Genomic DNA, 24,315 nt, shown 5'->3' on the forward strand with positions numbered 1-24,315 from the left:
GCCAGTGACAGAGGCAGAGCTGGTTGCAGAGAAGGCTGAAACAAAACCTGCTTCCAGAAAGTTCTACAAGTGCCTCTGCCCTCCCTTATGCCTATTCAGTCAGGGTATGTGAGATCAGCCACCTCCTCCGAACTGCTGGCTGAGGTCTCCTGAACCTTAATGGCTGCCGTTTTCATGAGATCAGGCGGGCCTGCTTTCGAGAAAACACCTTCAGGCCTGTTGTCTGTTCTGAGGAGGGGCAGGGTCGGCCGCTGGATTCCAGCCACCATTTGCAGTCAGTTCTGCCCTGGTTTCACACGGCCTGGGGCCTGGGGTGGGGGTCAGAGCACTTTGGCTGCGGATGGGTCTGAGTAGGGCTACACCGTCCTCATGTTGGGTGAGGACTTTTTCTGGTGAGGCTGCTTTGGGGTCCACTCATGATCCTGTTAGTACCGCAGGACCTCCAAGTGTCCACGTGACTCTCTGGGCAGCCTGTGGCCTTTCTTTTGCATCTTGACATTACTAATCTCGGTGTGTGTGTGTGTGTGTGTGTGTGTGTCTAGAGAGAGAGAGACAGACAGACAGACAGAGATAGAGAATGTGTGTGCACACCTGTGGGGGCCAGAGGACAGCCTCAGGGACCATCCACCCTTTAAAAAGTTGAGAGAAATGTTTTGAGACAGGGCCCTTACTTGCCTGAGACTTGCATGAAAGCCTGGTTGGTCCGTGAGCCCCCAAAGAACTGTTGTATCTCCTCAGTTCTGTGATTACAAGCACACCCTGTGCCTGGGGTGTTGTGTTTCTCACATCTTTGGCTGTTTTGCCTGCACATATGTCTGTGCACCATGTGTGCCTTGGGCCCATCAGAGGTCAGAGGAGGTTAGGTTGCTGGCTTCCTGCAACTGGAACCACTTGGGAGCTGCCTTGTGGGCACACAGAGTTGAACTCAGGTCCTCTGAAAGAGCAGCCGGCTCTTAACCCGTTGAGCCATCTCTCCCCAGTCCTGTCCCCGCCTCACCCTCCACCCCACTGAGATTTTATTGCTGGTGGATCAGTACAGACATTTCACACGTACCAAACCTCTGGAGTCATAATGTTGTTCCTTTTGAACAGTTACTCCAGTGCTTTTTCAGCGAGGTTGGCAAGTTTCCTATAAGACCTTTATGTAAAAAAGCCAATTTTATGCTATGTACAGTCCATACTCACTCAAGGTTTCCGTCTTTCACAGCCCATCATCTCACAGTTTTTCAGAAAAATGGGTCATCACAGTCCTGACAGGGCTAGAACTAAGGGATGGTCGGTTGTTTAGGAAAACAGGAGACCAGATAATTTAAAATATCCTAGATGCGGGTTAGAGAGACGGCTCCGCCATTAAAGGCTAGTCTCACAACCAAAAGTGCACGTGTTCACTTCCCAGAACCCAAGGCCATCTCCAGCCATAACAACAAAAGCAAACAACCAATTCAGACCCAAGTGCACGAGGAGACTCCCGTGTGCAGCTCAGTTGTGCTGTAGGGTGTAAACCTAGCCCTCTCTGTGGGATATGACTCTGACTCCACAGACAGGCACAATTTTCTGCTGTCAAAAGCTAAGCATCCGACAAATGATTTCACTTTTTTTTTTTTTTAAGATTTTTTTTTTTTTTTTGAGATAGGGTTTCTCTGTGTAGCTCTGGCTTTCCTGGACTCACTTCTTTGTAGACCAGGATGGCCTTAAGCTCACAGAGATCCTTCTGCCTCTGCCTCCCCAGGTACTGGGATTACAGGCGTGTGCTACTGTGCCTTTTTAAAAAAAGATATATTCCTATTATTTTACGTGTATGAGGGTTCTGCCTGCATGTACATCTGCGCATCACATGTATGCCTGGTACCTCGGTGCCTGAGGAGGTGTTGAGCCTCCATGAGGTTTGCTGGGAATGAAACCTGGGTTCTTTGGTACAACAAGAAGTTCTCTAAACCACTGTGCCAAACTCATGATTTCACCTCTTAAAAATCATTTCCACGGGCTGGAGAGATGGCTCAGCGGTTTAGAGCACTGACTGCTCTTCTAGCGGTCCTGAGTTCAATTCCCAGCAACCACATGGTGGCTCACAACTATCTATAATGTGATCTGGTGCCCTCTTCTGGCCTGATGGTGTACATGCAGGCAGAGCACTGTATACATAATAATAAATAAATAAAAATAATTTACACTTAAAAAATGGATGTGGTGATGCCAGGCATTGTGTCACACACCTTTAATCCCAGCACTGGGGAGGCAGAGGCAGGCAGATCTCTGTGAGTTTGAGGCCAGCCTGGCCTACAAAGTAGTTCCAGGACAGCCAGGGCTACACAGAGAAACCCTTACTCGAAGAAACAACAACAAAGGACATGGTGGAATTCCCTACCTCCCATTGTATAATTTTTCTGGTTGTTGTTGGATTTGGTTTTAGAGGCAGGGTTTTTCTGCATGCCCCTAGCTGTATTGGAACTCACTCTGTAGACCAGACTGGCGTCATGCTTGGAGATCTGCCTGCCTCTGTCCCCTGCGTGCTGGGATTACAGATGTGTCCCATCACCTGGCTGCTTCTTCTCCTTCTTCTTCTTCTTCTTCTTCTTCTTCTTCTTCTTCTTCTTCTTCTTCTCTTCTTTCTCTCTTTCTTCTTCTTCTTCTCCTCTCTTCTTCTCCTCCTCCTTCTCCTTCTCCTCCTCCTCCTCCTCCTCCTTCTTCTTCTTCTTCTTCTCCTCCTCCTTCTCCTTCCTTCTTCTTCTTCTTCTTCTCCTTCTTCTTCTTCTCCTCCTCCTCCTCCTTCTCCTCCTCCTCTTCCTCCTCCTCCTTCTGTTTCTAAAGTTACTAAAAAAGTTCACATTTACAAAACAGTTGATAAAAAATATTCCTCTGGACTGTACAAGGAGGTGGGCAGGGCCCTGACAGAAAGACGTGGCCGCTCACAGCTGGCTTCTTGCTCCGCCGCTGCAGAGAGAGGCCGATTGGCCCTGGTCTGCTTTCCTGTAGGCAGGATCTTCTTCACTGTCAGCCACTCAGCCTGTTTGCCCCTGATCCCCTGTCTGATGATACCTCCTTTTACGGGGTCTTTTCTGGCTTTGGGTCCACCTTGGCCTTGGTCGCCCCTGGACCACTGCGAGCCTGTGGCTTTTAACAGTGGTCTGGGGATTGAACCAGATTGGGTCTTCTGGCTTCACATCAACAACCTTGGTTCTCCCCAGTCCTCACTCTTTTAACCTCCAAATGGGCGTTCTGACGCACACGCTGTACCCAACCCGAGTCTGAGGGCAACACCGAGATTGCTACCACCTGCCTTGCATGTCAGTGCTTCTTCTCAAAGATGCTAAAAAATGGAAATCCTCAAGGCAGAAACTTACTCTGAAGTAATTAAAATACAATATTTTTTACTTTAAAAATTACATTTGTTAAATGTTTACATGTGTGTTTGGGCCCACAGCACACATGCAGAGACCAGAGGACAACTTTCAGTAATTGGTTCTCTCCTGCCGTCTAGGTGCTGAGGATTGAACTCAGATCCTTAGGCTTAGCAGCAAGCACCTCTATCCACTGAGCCATCTTGCAGGCCCCAGACACATTTTCTCTACTTTATTCTTTACAATCTACAGTATTCGGACTTGTTTAGTGTCTGGGAGGCTTGCTCTGGGGAAGCCAGATGCTAAGACCTGAAGACTCGCCCACATCCTGCAGAGAAGGTGAGCTTCCACCGTCAACCCGGCACACAAGCAAGCCCTCTTGAGGGCAGCCTCCAGGCCTGGGCAGAGCTGGACCAGCCATAGCTTGATGGAACCAGATGAGCCAACCAGGACACTCCCAGGTTCCCAAGACAACAAATGCTCTTAGGCAGTCTCCCAGGGGCTGTCACCCCAGAGAAGGGACAATCTTTGTCTTCTCCACAAAGACCTCACGGCATGGCCCCTCTAACATTGTCATAGCTTTTCTCTTCTCTTGACAGACAAGGAGACTGAATCTCAGAGGCTCCCAGGGTTCATGCCTCACCCCAGGTCACACAAATAGCAAATGACAGGGCTAGGATCCGAGCCCAGCACTCTGACTCCAGCATTCTTTTTTTAAAATAATCTTTATTTTTAATTCATTGGTATTTTGCCTGCATGTATACCTGTGTGAGGGTGACAGATCTTGGAGTTATAGACAGTTGTGAACGGCCATGTAGGTGCTGGGAATTGAACCCAGGTCTTCTGGAAGAGCAGTCAGTGCTCTTAACTGCTGAGCCATCTCTCCAGCCCAACTCCAGCATTCTTACCTAGTCAGTCTGTCACTCTCTGTCCCTTGATGTGGTCACCAGATTTTTTTTTCAGCTCTCCCTCCGCTGCCTCACTGTGGCCACTGACATGCGAGCAAATGTGTGCAGCCCCCCATTTCTGGTAGAAACTCTGAGAGGAAGGCAACACAGCCACGGTCCATTTCTATGTTTAATAATCAAGAATCATGCTGGGGGCTGGGCATGGTGGCACACGCCTTTAATCCCAGTACTTGGGAGGCAGAGGCAGGCGGATCTCTGTGAGTTCATGGCCAGCCTGGTCTACGAAGTGAGTCTAGGACAGCCAGGGCTACACAGAGAGACCTTGTCTCGAAAAACCAAAAGAGTGCCTTGGTTGAAGGGCATTGTTTTAAGGTTCTGTAGAGGAACAAAACTGACAGAAAAAATGTGTGCATGTGTGGTGTAAATACAGTATACACATTTATGGCTGCCTCTGCTTCCTGAGTGCTGGGCTTAAAGCCACGCACCACCATGCCTGGCTTGAGCCCATTACTTTGAAGCTTCTAAATCCAGAGAAAGTGAGAGACTATCCCCATTGAATTAGAGTCTGGTGAGGCCTGAGGTGGATGGTGGTATGTCCCAGCAGGAGCTCGTGTGCCAAGAGGCACATTACCAAACAGGAGGTCAGAAAGAGGCCAGGCTCCCACAGCTCTCACACAGGCACCTCCCACAAGGACACACCCCCTAAAGCCCCACACCATTCCCAGTAGGGGGACTGGGGAGGATTCTTGGGGTTTTTTGTTTGTTTGGCTTTTGGTTTTTCTTTTTTAAAAGAATTTTAAACATTTATTTATTATTTATAGTGTTCTGTCTGCATGTACACCTGCAGGCCAAAGAAGGTCACCAGATCTCACTATAGGTGGCTATGAGCCACCATGTGGTTGCTGGGACTTGAACTCAGTGCTCTGAACCATCTCCCCCCTCCCTTTAAAAAAGGAGATTTATCATGTATACAGTGCTCTGCCTGCGTGTACACCTTCAGGCCAGAAGAGGGCATCAGATCACATTGTAGATGGTTGTGAGCCACCATGTAGTTGCTGGGAATCGAACTCAGGTCCTCTGGGATAACAGTCAGTGTCCTTAACCTCTGAGCCATCTCTCCAGTCCCTGGCTTTTAGCTTTTGGTTTTGCAAGACAGGGTTTCTCTATGTAGCCTTGGCTGTCCTAGACTCACTTTGTAGATCCCCCTGCCTCTGCTTCCGGAGTGCTGGGATTAACGCCCAGTTTAGGGAAGATTCTTTTTTTTTTTTTTTTTTTTTTTTTTTGAGACAGGGTTTCTCTGTGTATCCTTGGCTGTCCTGGACTCAATTTGTAGACCAGGCTGGCCTTGAACTCACAGCGATCCGCCTGCCTCTGCCTCCCAAGTGCTGGGATTAAAGACGTGCGCCACCACGCCCTGCTCCACACTCAGGTTTTTAAAGGTGTCTGGGAGGTCAGAGAACTTGCCAAGCAAACAGGAGAAGTCCAGGTTCCTCAGAACCCTTGCAAACGCCCAGTGGTGGGGCGGCCACCTGTCCTGTCAGCCTTTGAAGGCAGAGCAAACTGTCTGGCGAGCCCAGCCATATTAGTGAGAATGGGTTTGACTGAGACATCCCTCCTTAGTAAGTAAGGTAGGGGGTTACCCTGCCGGCAAGCTTTGGGCCTCCACCTGCAGAAGCACACGTATGTGCCCGCACACATGAAGACATGCATACACACAAGTACACCACACACACACACACACACACACACACACACACACACGAAAGAAGAATAACAGATTTGAAGAGCAGCAACGGAAGAACGGGGTGTCTGGGAGAGTTTCCCTTGCTGTGCCACGGCCTAAACAGAGGCCCTGGGAGGCAACGGACAGACGCCTGCTTCCGGAAACCTCACGCTTCCCTCGCGTACACATTTATTGGTTCTCCTTAATGTTACTCCCCGTTTTTAAAGTAGGAATGGCTGGGTCGGCAGGTAGAGGGTCGGGATCCCAGGTCCTGGGGACACTGCAAGCTCACTATGACTTTGCAGGCCTGGATCTGAACTTCCTCCTCAGGGTGGATGACCAGGGAAAGCAGTCGGTCTGCCAGTCTGGACTCGTCCCCAAACAGGGCTTCGTGCAGAGACTGTTCGCTGTAATGCCACTTCACGGCACGGTAGTGGGCTGAGTTCCGGCCCTCGCTCAGCCGCTCGGCGAACACCAGCACCTCGAGCAGCAGGCATCCTGGCTGAGAGGACTGGAAGAGGTTCAGGAAGTTGGAACGCACCTGTGGTGGGGGTGCCAGAGAAGCGGTGAGCGCCTGCCTGTTCTCATCTCTGGCTTCCGCATTTCGTTTGTTTGGTTTTGTTTTTCGAGACAGGGTTTCCTCTGTGTAGCCTTGGCTATCCTGGGCTCGCTTTGTAGACCAGGCTGGCCTCGAACTCACAGAGATCCGCCTGCCTCCGCCTCCCGAGTGCTGGGATTAAAGGCGTGCGCCACCACGCCCAGCTACTGTGAGCATTTCTATGTGTGCGTTTCTCTTACATTATCACTTCCCAGAGAAATTACATCATGGTCAGAGAACAGGAGTGATTCCCTGAGATCGATTTTAAGACAGTATGTGGAGCTAGAGGGAGAACCCAGCAGTTAAGAGCTCTGACTACTCTTGCAGAGGACCAGTCTTGGATTCACAGCACCCACATGGTGGCTCACAACCCTCTGTAGCTCCAGTTCCCGGGCATCTATTGCCCTCTGCTGGCCTCCACAGGTACTGCACACACATGATGCACAAACACCCATGCACATTTAAAAAATAATCTCAAAAAATAAAAAATCTAGGGGCTGGAGCAATGACTCAGAGGTTAGAAGCACTAGCTGTTCTCCCAAAGGTCCTTGAGTTCAGTTCCCAGCACCCACATGGCGGCTCACAACTGTCTGTAATTGCAGTTCCAGGGCTTCTGATACTTTCTCACAATACTAAAAAATCAGGTCAAATCTAGCTAGCGAGCACAGTCCCGTGAGCCCGTCTCTATCGGTCCTCACCTGGCAGTTGAGAATGTCATATAGAAGGTCGTTCTTCTGTGCCAGGTAACTCAGTAAGCGGACAGCTTGTACCTGAATAAGGAACAAACAGGAGATGGCGGGTGGGTCTGGGTCTCAGCAGGGGTGGCTTGAACCTCTGCTCTTCCCTCTGGGTGCTGCTCCAGGCCTGATGGGGCGGAGCCGCGGCCCAGCCGGGCAGGCACCTGTGACAGGATATAGTCTGACTGCACGATCTCCATCAAGGCGGGCATCACCCGCCGCAGCTGCGGGTGCACGTAGTCGGGGAGTGGGAGGCTGTTGAGCAGTCGAAGGCCAGCTATGTGCAGCTCCGTGTCCCAGATGGTAGAGATCAGTTCTAGCACCTTGATGGAATGTTCCTGGGGTGGAGAGACAGGTCTGCTCTCATATGGGGACCTTCCTGCCCCCCACACTCACTAAGCTCGGTATTGCCCTTCACTGACCCCCGACTCTGCACTGGAGGCACGATGTGCCTTAAGTTAGCCAAGCCTACCGCACTTTCCCCCTGCTGGGCTCGCTCTGTCTCCCTAAACCTGTTGGCCAGCCTCCTCCCTCGGGGAGTTCCTCCAGCCCACCTGTTAGGCCACTTTCTCCCTACCCGGAACCTGCTTCCACGACTCTGGCCACTGGTGTCACATTCCCTGCAAGCCCCAACTTGCGGCTTCCTCTAATTATTCTTCCCTCCCTCTCTCCTCCCATCCCTCACAACATCTTTTTGGTTTTTATCTTCATACCCAACAAAAAAGAGCTAGTGATACGGCCTAGGGAGTGCCGTGCATGTGGTACAAGCCTAGCGACCTGATTTCGAGCCCTGGAACGCACATAATGGTGAAATGGCAGAACCAGTTCCACAAAGGTGTCTTCTGGCCTCCACGCATGCACTGTGACATGACTGGTAAGATGGCGGAGGTGCTCGCAACCAAGCCTGACAAGCTGAATTTGATCCCCGGGTCCCACGTGGTGGAGGTAGAGAACTGACCTCCGCACTTTGTCCTCTGACCTCCCGGAGCGTGCCATGGCACACTCCTTTTAAACTTAAAAAAAAAAAATTTTATGTGAGCCGGGCGTAGTGGCCCATGCCTGTAATCCCAACCCTCGGGAAGGAGGCAGAGGCAGGTGGATAGCTGTGAGTTCGAGGCCAGCCTGCTCTAAAAAGCGAGTCCAGTACAGCCAAGGCTACACAGAGAAACCCTGTCTCACAAAACAAAACAAAACAAATTTATGTGTATGGGAGATTTGCTTGCATGTACGTCTGTGTACCACGTGCCTGGTGCCCAGAGGCCAGAAGTCTTTGGATCCTTTGGGATGTGAGCGAGGAATTGAGCATGAGTTTTTCTGGAAGACCAGCTGTTGTTCTTAACCATTGAGCCATCTCTCCAGCATTGTATCTTTTATTTATTTATTTATTTATTTATTTATTCATATACAGTGTTTGCTTGCATATATGCTTGTACACCAGAAGAGGGCACCAGATCACATTATAGATGGTTGTGAGCTACCATGTGGTTGCTGGGACCTGAACTCAGGACCTCTGGAAGAGCAGCCAGTGCTCTTAACCGCTAAGCCATCTCTCCAGACCCTGTATCTTTTATTTTTAAATAATTATAAACTATTAACAAATTAAAAATAAATTGAAACATTAAAAATTTTAAAATAATAGAGAAAAACAGCTGGGTATGGTGGCATAGGCCTTTAACCCCAACACTCAGGAGGCAAAGGCAGGCAAATCTTTGAGTTCCACACCAGAGCTAGTTCTAGGGCAGCTAAGGCTGCCCTGTCTCTGCCTTGTGTGTCACTTGACTCACCCTGTTAGGATATGAATCCCACAAGGAGCAGCGCCCTTCTCTCTCCACTGCCGTCTCAGTGCCCTAAAGCCAGGGCCCAACAGATAAGTGAGTAGAAAGTGAGTGACCTGACCCCAGGGGCCCCAAACCCCCCAATGACCCCAGTGGTTTGACTAGACCAACTCCATGACAGGCTTCGGGTTTTCACTCTACCTAACTAGGCCAAGTTTCTAACAATTCCTGTAAAACACCACAAGTTATGCGCAGCTCATGGGCAGCTAATCAGCTTATAGGGCAAAATGACTAGATACCATGTTTTTATTATTTTTATAGCATAATTTTAAAAGGATCTTACACCTAAATATTAAATGTTTAGGCAGAACCTGTGGAAGATAACAGAGAAACTAGGACTATCGGAGTTTGGCGTCCCGCCCAGGATGTTTCTGTACACGAGCCCCTGTTGAAAATGTGCAGCCCTCATAGTGAAAGCCATGCAGAGCCCATTGCTAAGGAGTCTAAGGAGTGACTAGGACTGAAAAGGACCTTACCAGTGGCTTCATCTGGTCACCGCTTACCACCAAACCTCTGTAATACCCATCACATTAGCTCCCACTGTTCAGTCACCTAGGTTTTTTCTCATTGTGGGTAGTGATCCTTTGGGCTTGTTGGAGCTCCAAGGACAGGGTCAGCTCCAAGGACAGGGTTAGCGCCAAGGACAGAGATTGTTTATCAGTTTTTGTTGTTTATTCTTGAGAATCTTTGAAATGAGTTAGAACTTATGGGCAGCAGATAAAGTTTGGCCCTTTTCTTTTTTTAGAATATAAAACGTAAAAAACATTTAGACAATTAAACAAATTTACAGACAGTAATTTTACAACATAGAAACAAAATTTGACATGACAACCATAAACAAACAGTTAAATGGGCAAGACAAAATGACACGATTTTGAGACTTTGCTAATATATCGAGAGTCAAAGTGACTTTCCCCAGGAGTGAGAAACTCCCAAACTCCAGGGAGTGCAAAACTCCCAGAGAGCTGACAACTCTATCAGGAGTGCACAATTCGAAAAACCCTGGAGAGTGCAAAACTCCCAAACCTGAGAGTCTGATGACCCCCTGGGAGCTCAGAGCATCCTCTGGCTTCCCTGTCTGGTGGACTCCCCGCGTGTCCGCCAAGTCCCTTTGGGCCCCCTTTCCTGCACTCTGAGCAGCTTTTCAGACATAGAGACACAAAGACAACACAAGACACAGGGTGCACCCAAAAGCTTACCGATTGTCAAGGGAAAGAAAAAGTCCCCTCAAACACTCCACTGCCCTTGGGTGGGGGTGTCTTCAGAGATTCCCAGCCAATGCACCAAATATTAGGGTTCGGGTGATCTACTAAAGAAAGACTCCAAGGCAGCATGCAAAAACAAAGCGGTTGTTTTTTTTGTTTTGTTTTTTTTTAATTCTAGCGTGCTAGGATCGCCTCTCTCTAGAGGGCGACCCCAAAATGAGCACGGAAGCTCAATTTATAGACAGTTGGAGGGATATGTGATGACAGAGATGAGTCAGGCAATTCAGGACTGGCTGTTTGGTTATTGGGGACTTTTGAGTCACTGAAGTTTTGGCTCTTACTCAAGTGTTGGTCTTTATTTTGATTGGGTGGGGTTTTTTTTGTTTGTTTGTTTTGTTTTTGTTTTTTTGTTTTTTCGATACAGGGTTTCTCTGTATAGCCTTGACTGTCCTGGACTCACTTCGTAGACCAGGCTGGCCTCGAACTCACATCAATCCACCAGCCTCTGCCTCCCAAATGCTGGGATTAAAGGTGTGCGCCACCACGCCCAGCTGCCAGCTAGGTTCTTTACCAAGGCCATGAAGTAATAAAAACATGGTATCTAGTCATTTTGTCCTATAAGCTGATTAGCTGCCCATAACTTGTGGTGTTTTTCAGGAATTGTTACAAACTTGGCTTAGTTAGGCAGAGTGAAAACCTGAAGCCTGTCATGGAGTTGGTCTAGTCAAGTAACTGGGGTCTTTGGGGGGCTTGGGGTCCCTGGGGTTGGGGTCCCTTCAAAAGATCCTGAATTTTGAAGGTTGAGATGTTGGACTGAGAAGGGCCACCAAAGGCAAGCCCAAGTTGGCCAGATAGCAGTGAGGAGCCCCGTGAAAGCAAGCATCCCCTACCCAGCTCTGCCTGCTGAGAGTGCAGAGTCTAGGGCAGCAGCAGCAGCAGCAGCAGAGAGAGAGAGAGAGAGAGAGAGAGAGAGAGAGAGAGAGAGAGAGAGAGAGAGAGAGGAGCAGGTGCAAGGCCAGGAGGGGGAGGGGCATGACACTTCCTTTTAAAGGACTGAGGTTAGGATGCATGGCCCGTGGCCAATGTCACACTTCATGCTCAAATTTCTAGCGAGGGCAAACAGGGGGCTCTGGTTGAAAATGTGGGGCAGAGAGGTTAGAGGACCTCCAGCAGCCCCAGTGGTGTAGCTGGCAGCAGCTGGCCATGAGGAAGCAGGGAACCCCCCTCCCTGGGGCCGAGGGACCAGGGCAGCATTTTTTTAAATAGAAAGAGCTCAGCCTTCACAATAGAGCAAAGCCAGCACCAGTCCTGGGAGAGGCGAGCAACATACAGGGCAGCAACTCCCCGGGGAAGCTCTGCAGGGTGGAGCCCCAGGGTCTCTAGTGGGAGGAGCCTGCAAGTGACCTGGGAAGAGCAGAGCTTTGGGCAACAGAGCAAGCTAAGGGGAGTCACAGAGGGAGCCACCCAGCTAGCCTCAAACTCCTCCAATCTCAGTCTCTGGAGTGCTGGGATTACAAAAATACAACAGTGACACCTCAGCCCAAACCTTTTTTGGGGGTTTTTTGAGACAGGGTTTCTTGGTGTAGCCTTGGCTGTCCTGGACTCGCTCTGTAGACCAGGCTGGCCTTGAACTCACAACGATCCTCCTGCCTCTGCCTCCTGAGTGCTGGGATTAAAGGCGTGCACTACCAACACCTGGCTGTCAAACTGTTCTTTCAAAACTATTTCCCTATGGAAGAAACAGCTCTAGTTTGCTTTTTCTTGTGGCTGAAAACAATGTTGGGGAGGAAAAGATGTATTAGAGCTAAGTCTCCAGGTCACAACTGGACTTAAGGTACAAAGCTGAGGACAAGAACTGTAGGTGGGGGGGGGGGGGCAGGAGGCAGGAGAGGTGGCTCAGGAGTTAAGAGCACTGGCTGCTCTTGCGCAGGACCCAGGGTCAGTTCCTAGCAACTACTACATGGTGGCTCACAACCACCCACAGCTCCAATTCAAAGATCAGGCTCCTCTTCAGGTCTCCACATGGGTATAATACACATACAAACATATAGTACACATACATACACGCAGGCAGAATAGTCACACATACAAAATAAATGTTTGTGTAAAAAAAAAAAAAAAAAAAAGAACCATGGAGGAATGCTGACTTCTAGCTCACTCACTGGTTCACGTTCAGCTGAATTTTTTATAGACTCCAGACCCACTTACCTAGAGATGGCGTCACCCACAGTGGGCTGGGCCCCACCCTAGTCATCAATTCAGGACAGGCTCTCACAGAATTGCCCACAGGCCAGTCTGGTAGCTAGAACTCTTTGGTTGGGGTTATGTCAAGTTGATAATAAAAACTAACCAGGGGGAGGGGGGCTAGAGAGATGGCTCAGAGGTTAAGAGCACTTGTCTGCTCTTCCAGAGGTCCTGAGTTCAATTCCCAGCACCACATGACAGCTCATGGCTGTCTGATGCCCTCTTCTGGTGTACAAAGTGCCCATATACGTAAATACATGAAGCAAGTTTGAAAGAAAATAGCAAATGTGTTGTTGTCGTTTTGTTTCTTGAGACAGGGTTTCTCTGTGTAGCCTTGGCTGTCCTGGACTCACTTTGTAGACCAGGCTGGCCTCGAACTCACAGAGAGCCACCAGCCTCTGCTTCCCGAGTGCTGGGATTAAAGGCGTGCGCCACCATGCCAGGCAAGGTTGAGTTTTAAAAACAACAGGCTTGCTGATTTGGTGGAATGATTTTTAAGGCAGCATAGAATTCAGGCTTTGGTATACAGCTGTTGTGGCACGGTCATTGTTAACCACCTTTAGCCAGACCCAGTGAGAATTGGCAGCAAAGAACAAGGCTGAAGGATTTGAACACGTGCAGTCTGCGTACACAGAAGGAATGCCTCTAAAATGGCAAAGAAGCTGGGTGTGGTGGTGGCACACCATGCATTAGGAGATGACTATGAATCTTGGGGCCAGGGGAGGAATTGTATAGTTTGAATATCAAGTGGAGAAGTGGAGAGGTAGCTCAGGGGTTAAGAGCCCCTACTGTTCTGGAAAAGGACTAGTTTAGTTCCCAGCATCTGTGTGAAGTCGCTTACAGCTGCCTGTAACTCCAGCTCCAGGGGAGTGTGTCTCCCTCGTCAGGCCTCCAAGGCCACTACACTCAGGTGCGCGCACGCACGTACACACACACACACACACACACACACACACACACACACACACACACACACACACACACTTTTTAAAAATAGATAAAGTCTGGGCTGGAGAGATGGCTCAGAGGTTAAGAGCACTGGCTGCTCTTCCAGAGGTCCTGAGTTCAATTCCCAGCAACCACATGGTGGCTCACAGCCGGCTATAATGTGATCTGGTGCCCTCTTCTGGTGTGAAGGCACACATGTAGGCAGAACACTTACATGTAATAAATAAATCTTAAAAAATAAAAAAGATAAAGTTCTCCACAAACATAGGTTTGGCAGGATTCAGCACCTTTTGGGGTGGGAGCCAGCTGGCTGGAGTGGGTCACTATAGGCTTACAGGCTTTATCTGTTCCTCTATCCTCTCTCTCTCTCTCTCTCTCTCTCTCTCTCTCTCTCTCTCTCTCTCACTGTCTCCCTCTCTCTCTCTGTCTCTCTCTTTCTCTCTCTCTCTGTCTGTCTCTGTCTCTCTCTGTCTCTCTCTCTGTCTCTTTGTCTCTGTCTCTGTCTCTCTCTCTGTCTCTTTGTCTCTGTCTCTGTCTCTCTCTCGGCTTCATGGTCATTTGTGCTGAGCACAGCCCATGCCACATACTGCATCACCAGTCACTGAGGGGCTCTGCCACACTGTTCCTGACACAGTGGACTGAAGGCCCTGAGAATGAAGCAAAGTGCCTTTCCTATCCTAAGCTGTCAGATGTCATCTGACCTCAAGCAGAAGTACGAATACACAATACCCCTGTGCATGCAGGACTTCAAACACGTCTGCCTGCCTTGCCATACAAAATGCGGGTTTTTGTTTCTCAGGAACAAACAAACAAACAAACAAACAAACAAGCTGGGCGTGGTGGTGCACGCCTTTAATCCCAGGTGGAAGCAGGCAGATAGCTGTGAGTTCGAGGCCAGCCTGGTCTACAGAATAAATCCAAGGCAGCCAGAGTTGTTACACAGAGAAACCCTGTCTCAAAAAACAAAACAAAACAAAACAACAACAAACAACAAAATGCAGTTTGGAAAGCCCAAAAGTAAATATATAAATAAATAACCAGTGTGTGTGTGTGAGATTTAAAATTTTAACTTTTTACTTCTTTTTTCCCCCAAGGCTGTGTAGCCTTGGCTGTCCTAGACTCACTTTGTAAACCAGGCTCGCCTCGAACTCACAGTGATCTGCCTACCTCTGCCTCCTGAGTACTGGGATTAAAAGTGTGCACCACCACGCCCGGCAACTTTTTACTTCTTAAAGAAATAGAAAAGATGATTATTGGGGCTGGAGAGATGGCTCGGTAATTAAAAGCACTTTCTGCTCTTCTGGAGGTCCTGAGTTTAATTCCCAGCAATCTTGGAGGCTCACAAAACTATCTATAATTTGATCTGATGCCCTCTTCTGGCATGCTGGTGTGCATGCAGGTAGAGTACTCATACATAAAAAAATAAATCATACCAAGAAGAGACTTGATGCCCTATGAGCATATACAGGGGGAGGAGGTCCCCCTCAGTCACAGTCATAGGGGAGGGGAGTAAGGGGAAAATGGGAGGGAGGGAGGAATGGGAGGATACAAGGGATGGAATAACAATTGAGATGTAATATGAATAAATTAATAAAATATATTAAAAAATCAATCAAAAAATTTAATAGCCAGGGCTACACAGAGAACCCCTGTCTCAAAACTCCCCAAAACTTTTTTAAAAAATATGATTATGTGCAAGATTTGGGGTACATGTGTGTCATTGCATGCAAGTGGAGTCAGAGGACCTTTTTTTGGAATCAGTTCTCCCCACCCACTGTGGTTTCCAGAAATCAAACCCAGATCTGCACTCCTCCTGGCCTTTCACATTATTATTATTATTATTATTATTATTATTATTATTATTATCTTTTTTATTTTTATTCTTTTTATTCTTTGGTTTTTCCGAGACAGTGTCTCTCTGTGTAGCTTTGGCTGTCCTACACTCACTTTGTAGACCAGGCTGGCCTTGAACTCACAGCAATCGGCCTGCCTCTGCCTCCCGAGTACTCTCATTAAAGGCGTGCGCCACCACGCCCAGCCTTGGCCCTTCTCTATTTTTAACTAGTGAAAAAGAGAAATTTTGCTAGAAGGCAATTTGGGGTCAAAGACCTTATAGTTTAGAATTTACTTCTTTTTTCCCCCCCAGACATTGCTGGCTTCTGACCATAGACCCTGTGATGGCTCTCATCTCCTGATCCTCCTGCCCTCACCTCCGTGGGAGCTCCAGCGTGCGCCACTCCACAGCCTAACGCAGTGCCGGAGATCAAAGCCAGGGCTTCTTACGTGTGAGGACTCCCCTAACCCTGCCAGTTGCTTTTTTTTTTAAAAACACTGAGTGCTTTTGTCACAACGCCATTATTGTCATGAGCCCCAAAGTCACCATAAAGACTAAATCATGATTAGGAGACAGAAATTCCTAGCTCATGCCAAGCTCCCAGAGGCAGGAAGCAGAACCACCGGTCCAACATGGGGGCTGCTGGAGAAAACCTGAGCAGTCAGAAGAAGACCCCCCCCCCCACCTTCCCTTCTGACCCGGGGCCTGGTTCTCCTCTCTTCTGTGTGGCTGATGTGAAACTGTGACCTCTGGGTCATTTTGGCGCATCCTCAAGCCTAAGCAGGAAGGTGTGGTAAGCCCAGTTTCATAACCGGCCTGTCACAAGTCAAACGACATCTAGTGTTGAAATGGTGGGAGTTACAGGGTTGACTCCAACTGGGGGGTGGTGTGCTGGTGTCTGTGGCTCTGAGGGGGCTCATCCAGGCGTGTGGACACTAGTGTGGCCTGTAAGGAAGCTGGCCGCTGTCTCCTCACTCCTTTCTGGGTTACAAACTCAGATTCGAACAAACTTCCATGACATCACCATTCCCCTATGCGAATTAAAGGACCCAGACAGACCCTGGGACCGTCCTGTGGATCCTGTCCAGCCTCACCTGGATTTTGAGCCTGAATTTCCTGATGCCAGAGAAAGCTTTAAGTGCATTCAGAGCCTGGATCTTGACACTGTTGTCCTTGTCTTCCAGCATTTCACCCACCAAGCTGATGTCATCCGTAGTACAAGAGGAAGCCTGGAGTGTGTGAGGAGAGGTGGGAGAGGCGGGGGAAGCGGGTGTCCTGGGCCCCACTGTCCCCAGAGTCTCTGAGACCTCCCCTTGATGCCACCAGTCAGAGGGACAGGTCTGAGGATGCTTAGTGGGCAAGCATGGGGTTAGGGGTGAACTGTAAGCCAGGGACCAGACTGAATGGGAAGGACCGCGCCCCGCCCCTCGCCGCCCCTCCCCGCCCCACCCCGCCCCGCCCAGCATCACCTCAGCCTCCAGCAAGTACACACAGCGGGTGATGCTGTGCAGGATCATGCTTTTTGCATACTCATCGTGTTTGCACTCTAGAGAGTTGAGAAGTCTTCGAATCTCACCCGAGTCCCGCCCGTGGCGCTCTCTCTCGATAGCCAGGCCTAGACAGCGCCCCAGCCCACAATTAGGGATTTTTTTTTGACTCAGGGGCTGGGAAGAGGGGTGGGGGAGCTGAGGACAAGGGCTTTTCTAAAATGAAGGCTTTTGCTGTGTCTAGCACTTCAAGAACTGCTGCCCAGACTGTGCACGGCACCAAGAGCCGTATCTAATATTGCGCCGCCTGTTGTCACTCGCTCATTTGTCTGTTCACGGCTACAACTTTCCTGGTGGGTGGCAGCAATAGGGTTTTTGTTCTCATCAGATACCCTGGCAGATGGCAACCAAGAATCTCAAAGAAGTTACCCTTTTCTGACAGCACAAAAGTACCCTACAGGGACTAGAGAGATGGCTCTGTGGTTAAGGACACTGGCTGCTCTTCCAGAGGACCAAGGTTAGATTCCTAGCACCCGTATGGTGGCTCACAAACATCAGTTACTTCAGACTATAGGATCCAGCGCCCTCTTCTGGCCTCCATGGGCACTGCATGCCAGTGGCGCACATACATACATGCAGGCAACACACCACACACAGAAAAACATTACTTTAAAGTTACCTGCCCCGCCCCCCGCCCCAATGACCTAGTTGGAAACTTAGGGCAAAAAGTCTCTCAATTTTTCTTCTCAGGTGTCTCCAAGCAGAATACATGATGCTCTTGACTTCCATTTCTGATATACAGAACAGACAGAGTAAAGTGGGTGACACCAGGGGAGGCCTTGGGAGCAGGTGCCTTCTAGGGCAGAGCCCTCTCCCCAGGGACTAGACACTCACGGGCGATGCAGATGGGTGAGTTGGAGCAGAGAGGCGGTTTACATTTTATGCCAGCCCTGATGGCCTTGTACAGCAGGTATATGGCCGCGGCGCCTGTAGCTAGTCCCACGATGCTTTTGCGGAGGTCCAGTTGTGCCAGGCACTGGGGAATGATCTTTCCCATGTCTTCAGTGCTGTCTTGTGTCTAGGTGGGAGCTAGGCCCCAAGGCACCTGGGGAGAGAACATTCCAGAACCAGAACCCCGACATGGTCAGGAACCAGGGCGCTAGAATTGGAGCTAGGCAACAAAGGACACTTTGAAGATGGCCTCGGGGAAATAAGACACCCAGAGTTCTTCAAAGGAGAGAAGATTTGGCTTTGGGGGGGGCTGCAGAGAGGAAGCCTAAGATCCCAAGGGTTGAAGGTAGGGAGGGCTGGGGCGGGGCTGGGAGGCAGCACGTGCCTGGCATGGGTAAGGCCGTGGGCTCATCACTGCAAGGTTTTATGTTTTTCATCATTTATATACTTATTGATAAATAGTGTCTCACTATGAAACCCACATTGGCCTAGAACTCAGAAATCCACCAACCTCTGCCTTCCCCTTAATGGGATTAAAGGTGTGTGCCACCACGCCCGGCTTTTTTATTTATGCGTGTAATACACACACACACATGTGGGTACCCCAGGAGTCCAGAAGAAAGCGTTTCATTCCCTAGGGCTGGAGTTACGGAGAGTCTTGAGTTATCCGTGTGAATACCAGTAACCAAGCCTGGGTCCTCTGGAAGAGCAGCAAACGCTCTTAAACCACTGAGCTGTCTCTCCACCTCCTTTTTTGTTGTTTGAGGTGAGAGATCACTTAGTTCAGGCTGGCTCCCATCTTACTATATTGTTAAGAATAACCGGGCTGGAGAGATGACTCAGTGGTTAAGGGCGACCCCTGCTCTTCCAGAGGTCCTGAGTTCAATTCCCTGCAACCACATGGTGGCTCACAACCATCTGTAGTGTGATCTGATGCCCTCTTCTGGCCTGCAGGTGTACATGCAGATAGAGCACTCATATACATAAAAGTAAATAAATATTTAAAAAAAATAACCTTGATTGAGCCTCCTGCCTCTACCTCCCAAATGCTGGGTTACTGGTGTGCACCACTGTGCCCAGCCTGTTGTGTCTTGGGTGTAAATGTTGCAGCTCTGAAGAAAAAGGCTGTTGCTACATTAGTGTAACAGTTCTGGGCTGGCTTCTGCTACAGAAGTGTAACTAACAGCTCACTCCAGGAGAGGATGGTTTCCTCAGCTAAAGTCTATTAACAGTTCTGCTCGGACAGGGGAGGTTTTCCTCAGCGAAAGTGGTACAGTCCTGCTCTGGTAATGAGAGGTTTACCTTGCTCTGCTGTGAGAGGCGTCCTGGCAGTAGGGAGCCAAGGGATACGCCAACATCACACCACACAACAAACCTCACACATTAGATCTATTGAGAGGAAAAACTCAGGAGGGTGGAGATTTCAATCCTGGAGCTCGCCTGGGATTGGTGACTTTTCATCCTCAGGGATTGGTAGGATTCTTGTGCTTGGGGTCGTCTGGATTGGGTGTTTTTATTTTTTTCCTTTGCCCTTCTGTTTGTGTGTGTGTGTGTGTGTGTGTGTGTGTGTGTGTGTGTGTGTGTGTTTGGAGACAGGGTTTCTCTATGTAGCTTTGGCTGTCCTGGACTTGCTGGGATCAAGGGTGTGCACCACCACACCTGGATTTCCTTTGCCCTTTTATACTACAATGAAAGTGTGTGTGGGGGGGTGTGCGTGTGAATTTGTGAACTTGTGTGTGCACTTGTGTGTGGGTGCACGTGCAGGTACAGACCACTGAAACATCTCTGCAGCCCTATTACTACAGGGTTTCTCTGTGTAGCCTTGACTGTCCTGGACTCACTTTGCAGACTAAGCTGGCCTTGAACTCACAGCGATCCATGTTTCTGCCTCCTAAGTGTGCCACCACGCCCTGCCCTATTATTACTTTTTTAAAAAAAGATTTATTTGTTTTACTTATTGCATATGAGTGCTTTATCTGCAGAAAGGGGCATCAGATCTCATTATAGATGGTCATGAGCCACCATGTGGTTGCTGGGAATTGAACTCAGAACCTCTGGAAGAGCACGGGTCGCCCTTACCCACTGAGCCATCTCTCCAGGCCCCTATTACTACTTTTAAATTGTGTATGTTCTTGTATCTGTGTGTGAGTTTGTGAACATCAATGAAGATGCCTTCAGAGGCAACAGAGGCATCAGGACCGCCTGGAGCTGGAGTTACAGTTCGGAGCTGTGAGATGTGAGTGCCGGGAACTGAACTTGGGTCCTTTGCAAGAGGAGTATGTGCTCTTAACTGCTGGGCCATCTCTCTAGGCCCCTCTTTGTCCTAATTATCTCAGACAGGAGCGCTCACTCAGCCTGTAGTATACTCATTTGCCTCCAGCAGGTGGCAAGGAAGCCCAGGCAATCTCTCTGTGCTTAGATTACAGGCACACACTACTGTGCCTGGCTTTTGTTTGTTTGCCAAGGCATGGTTTCTCCATGTTGCTCTGACTATACTGGAGCTTACTCTGTAGACCAGGCTGGCCTTGAACTCAGAGATCCACCTGCCTCTGCCTCCTAAGTGCTGGGATTGAAGGTGTGTGCCGCCACCACCCAGCTTCCTTTTTTTTTTTTTTTTTTTCCTGAGACAGGTCTCTGTGTAGCCTTGGCCATCCTGGACTCACTTTGTAGACCAGGCTGGCCTTGAACTCACAGCGATCTGCCTGCCTCTGCCTCCTGAGTGCTGGGATTAAAGGCGTGCGCCATCACTGCCCGGCTTCTGTTTTTGTTTTTAATTAGCATAGATGTTTATTGTTCAAATAAGAGGTTTCGCTAAGACATCTTCACATGTGTGTGCCCTGTACTTTGATCTCAGTCACATATTTCTCCTGTTCCTTTTTCTTTGAGCCAGGTTGGAGGGACTGTCCTTTCTTCCACTAGAGGGCAGCAGAGGCCCACTTCTGGGCGTGGACCTTTGGCGTCTTTCCTGAGGGGAGCTTAAAGGAATCCCACTGGCAGCTTCTACCACACTCTGTATTTCCACTACAGTTCTTCCTGATTGTAAAGCAGGGATCCCTCTTTTCACTTGGTTTGAAAACCACGTGTGGACGCCTTAGAAAGTTCTGCTGTCCTGCCCAGCTTCCAACTGTAGCCCTGGTTGGAGGGGGCCCTTCTGAAGACATCTCACGCGTGCTAAGTTTTGTTTCCAGCACTCGGCAAGGAGGCACGCACTTGGTAGGCTTTCAGGTCATGTTGTCATTGTTTCAAGAGGTGGGGGAGGGTGTTGTATCCACCTAACATGACCCTGGAGGCAGAGAAAGTATCACTGCCTGGGGCTGTCTCTGCATTTGCAGACTTGAAGGGTCTAGATTATCCATTTTGAACTCCCAGAGGTGTCCAGAACCTTCTCCTTGCCTTGCCAGGGTCTCCTCACAGCCTCTGGTGTTGACTGTGGCAGTGAGGGACTTCAAGCGGCCTGAGCCTGCCCAGCTGGAAGAGCTGAAAATGGAGGTTTAAAACAAAACAAAAATCACACCGGGTGGTGGTGCACACCTTTAATCCCAGCGCTTGGGAGGCGGAGGCAGGCAGATCACTGCAAGTTCAAGGCCAACTTGGTCTACAAAGCTATTCCAAGACAGCCAAGGCTACACAGAGAAACCCTGTCTTGGGGGAGGGGGGACAACAACAAAAACCTGACAGGTCTTACCCACTCGGGAATGCTCCTGCGCCTGCCCTGTGTCTACCTGTCCTCTCTTCCATCTCTGGCCACCGGGGTCAGTCCTGGAGATCTGCCTGGCCTGAGTCAGGGACCCACAGGGACTCCCCGAAACAAAGAAGGGAGCAGAAGGGCTTGGAGTCTCCGTTGCTGCGGCTCTCCCATCACTTCCCACCAACTCGGGACAGGAAAACTACCACCGGACGGGGACTGTCACCTTGTGCTCAAAGGCCACCTTGGCTGACCTGAGACTCGGTCTCTGCTCCACCCTCCTCATCCAGGCTCCCTATGTTTTCTGACCACAACCAAGTTGATTCTGCAAACCGCACATCTGGTTCCCAGTGCATGTGTTGGCATGCGTGCGTGTGCTATGCCTGGTGCAAACGGGCCCATTTGTGTCAGAGCACCTGTGCACGAGTGTGCGGGCATGTGGAGGCTCAGAGTTGAGGTGTTTCTGTTGTGATAAACACACCATAACCAGAAAACGACTTGGGGAGGAAAGGGTTTACTTGGCGTACACTTCCAGTTCGTCATTTAGGGAAGTCAAGGCAGGAACTGAAGCAGAAAGCACGGAATTTTTTTTTTTTTTTTTTTACTAGCTTGCTCTTTGGCTCATGGTCAGCTAGCCTTTTTATACAGCCCAGTCCCACCTGCTTGGGACTACGTCAACTAGCAATCAAGAAATTGCTCCACAGGTGTGGCCACTGGCCAATCTGCTGGGGGCAATTCTTGACCTGGAATTCCTTCTCCCAGGTGTGTTGGGTTGGCTACCACACTGTCGATCTTCCACCTTACCTTAAAGTAGGTAGGGTCTCTGGATAAAGTCAGAGCACTGGGATGGATAAAGGCTGGCTTGGCTAGCAAGCTTGCCCTGGTGATCCAGTCTCTGCCCTCAGGACTGGATTTACAAGGGGAACACCACATCTTCTTGGTATTTATGTGGGTTCTGGGGACCTGAGCTTTAGTGTGCTTTAACCAGAGAGTCACAGCCCACATCTGCTCTTTAAAGATTAAAGGCAGCCGGGCAATGGTGGCACACGCCTTTAATGTCAGCGCTGGGGAGGCAGAGGCAGACAGATCTCTGAGTTCAAGGCCAGCCTGGTCTACCGAGCTAGTTCCAGGACAGCCAGGGCTACACAGAGAAACCCTGTCTCAAAAAAACAAAACAAAACAAACAAAAAACAAAACAAAAAACCCAAAATCAAAACAAACAAAAAGATTCTAATGACTAGTTTCTAGTTGACTGCCATCAAATCTCTCTTGAAACTCTCGAACCCACTGCTTCTGGCTCAGAAGGGGTCAGGGTGGTCATCCCGAGGCTGACATAATCAGTTCATAGCACCTCTTCTTTTAGGGGGTGACAGGCTTCTTTTGTTCTTTTTTCCTCTCATGGTGCTATGAGTCAAACCTGGGCCTTGTGCTGTCACACCATATCAACAGCCTCAAGGTTGGCTTGGTGGGTGGGTGGGTAGCAAGCAGTTGTGTTGTTTGCGTTGTGTACAAGTGACACTTGGCCCCTCAGCCTAGGATGACAGATCAGGCCAGCCAGGCAGGAATGGCTTCTTTTAGTCTGGTTTAGGACAAGGGCTCTGCCCACCGGTGCTTGGAGTTACAGACAGTTGTGAACAGCCATGTGGGTGCTGTGTTCAAACCTGGGTCCTCTGGAAGAGCAACAAGTATTCTTAACTGCTGAGTTAACTCTCCAGCCCCTCTCAGGTTAAAAAAATTAAAAAAAAAAAAAAATGTATTATGTATATAGTGTTTTGCTTGCATGTATGCTGCTGGCCAGAAGAGGGCACCAGATCACATTATAGATGGTTGTGAGCCACCATGTGGTTGCTGGGATTTGAACTCAGGACCTTTGGAAGAACAGCCAGTGCGCTCCCCCCCCCTCTCCCTCTCTCCCCTCCTCTCCTCTCACTCACACACATCAGCTTTTGAGAGAGGGTAGCCTAAGCCGGCCTCGAACTCTGCTCATATAGTTGAGGATGACCCTGAATTTCCAGTTCTACCTCCACCACCTGGGTGCATCATGTCACGTCTATTCAGAACTGGACACTGAACTCAGGGCTTGCCACACACAAGCAAGCCCTGCCAACTGAGTTACATGCCGTATCACGCCACCCCAGGGTAGCCTTTTAACTTCAGGGGTTGATATTATCCAGGGGTGCAGTGCAGGCTAGTTCAGCAGACCGCAGCACTGATGCTGGTCACGCCACTGTGACCCAGAGCCAGTGCTGTGGTTTTTGTGTTTCGCGCCCACTGCCTGTGGAAGGGGACCAAGACCCACTGCGTGGAGTTGTCTGTGAAGACTGAACCTGTGGCTTAAGCAGCCTACCACACACCAACTGGTCCGGATGAGGGTCCGTGGGGCGCAAGTGCAGGTCCGGGGTAAGTCTGTCTCCCAAGGAGGCCTCTGCAATACCTCCACTATCAGTAAACCACCACGGGTACATGCCTCGAACCCACTTTGGTGAGCCACTGCCCCGAAGGCCCACCATCCACCCGTGGAGTTTCAAGGCCACTTCCTCATTCTCTTCACCCAAGCGTGAGCTCATGGGTGTTTCAGTGTCCTTAGGGCTCCAGGCATATGCCAGGTAGTAGAGCACTTCTGTAACTCCAGGATTCTCAGGAGGTGGAGGTGGGGGTAGGAGGATCGGAAGGTTAAGGTCATTCTGCACTGCATAGCAATTTGAAGCTAACCTGAATCGCAAAAAAGCTGTCATTTAGAAGCAACACTGCACCGGCTAGCAAGGCTGTCCTTTTCTGATTGTGTCAGGTAAGGGTCTCTCTGTGTAGCCGTGGCTGTCCTG

At 49.6% G+C, this 24,315-nt stretch overlaps 1 protein-coding gene across 2 annotated transcripts; it reads right to left on the reverse strand.

The window, feature by feature from the left end:
- Positions 1-6,177: 6,177 nt before the first annotated feature.
- On the reverse strand, positions 6,178-17,914 carry Armc12 (armadillo repeat containing 12). Of its 2 annotated transcripts, none has more exons than XM_051153430.1 (6): positions 17,752-17,914; positions 16,840-16,985; positions 16,465-16,599; positions 7,469-7,642; positions 7,266-7,337; positions 6,178-6,480 (listed from the first exon to the last, which is right to left on the reverse strand). In XM_051153430.1, the coding sequence occupies exons 1-6, from the start codon at positions 17,912-17,914 to the stop codon at positions 6,178-6,180; spliced, it is 993 nt and encodes a 330-aa protein (XP_051009387.1). The 2 variants fall into 2 exon arrangements, with proteins under 2 accessions (XP_051009387.1, XP_051009386.1); XM_051153429.1 differs by having other exon boundaries at positions 6,178-6,510.
- Between the last annotated feature and the right edge of the window lie 6,401 nt (positions 17,915-24,315).

The sequence above is a fragment of the Acomys russatus genome, chromosome 11 (assembly GCF_903995435.1).
Source record: "Acomys russatus chromosome 11, mAcoRus1.1, whole genome shotgun sequence".
Taxonomy (NCBI): Eukaryota; Metazoa; Chordata; class Mammalia; order Rodentia; family Muridae; genus Acomys; species Acomys russatus.

Bases quoted from the DNA above. Each gene is read 5' to 3' on its own strand.
- Armc12 (XM_051153429.1), bottom strand. From the start codon at position 17,914: ATGGGAAAGATCATTCCCCAGTGCCTGGCACAACTGGACCTCCGCAAA. The intron at 16,600-16,839 runs GTGATGCTGGGC...CACACACTCCAG, and splicing joins TGTACTTGCTGGAGGCTGAG to GCTTCCTCTTGTACTACGGA. The intron at 6,511-7,265 runs GTGAGGACCGAT...CCCCCACCACAG, and splicing joins ATGACATTCTCAACTGCCAG to GTGCGTTCCAACTTCCTGAA.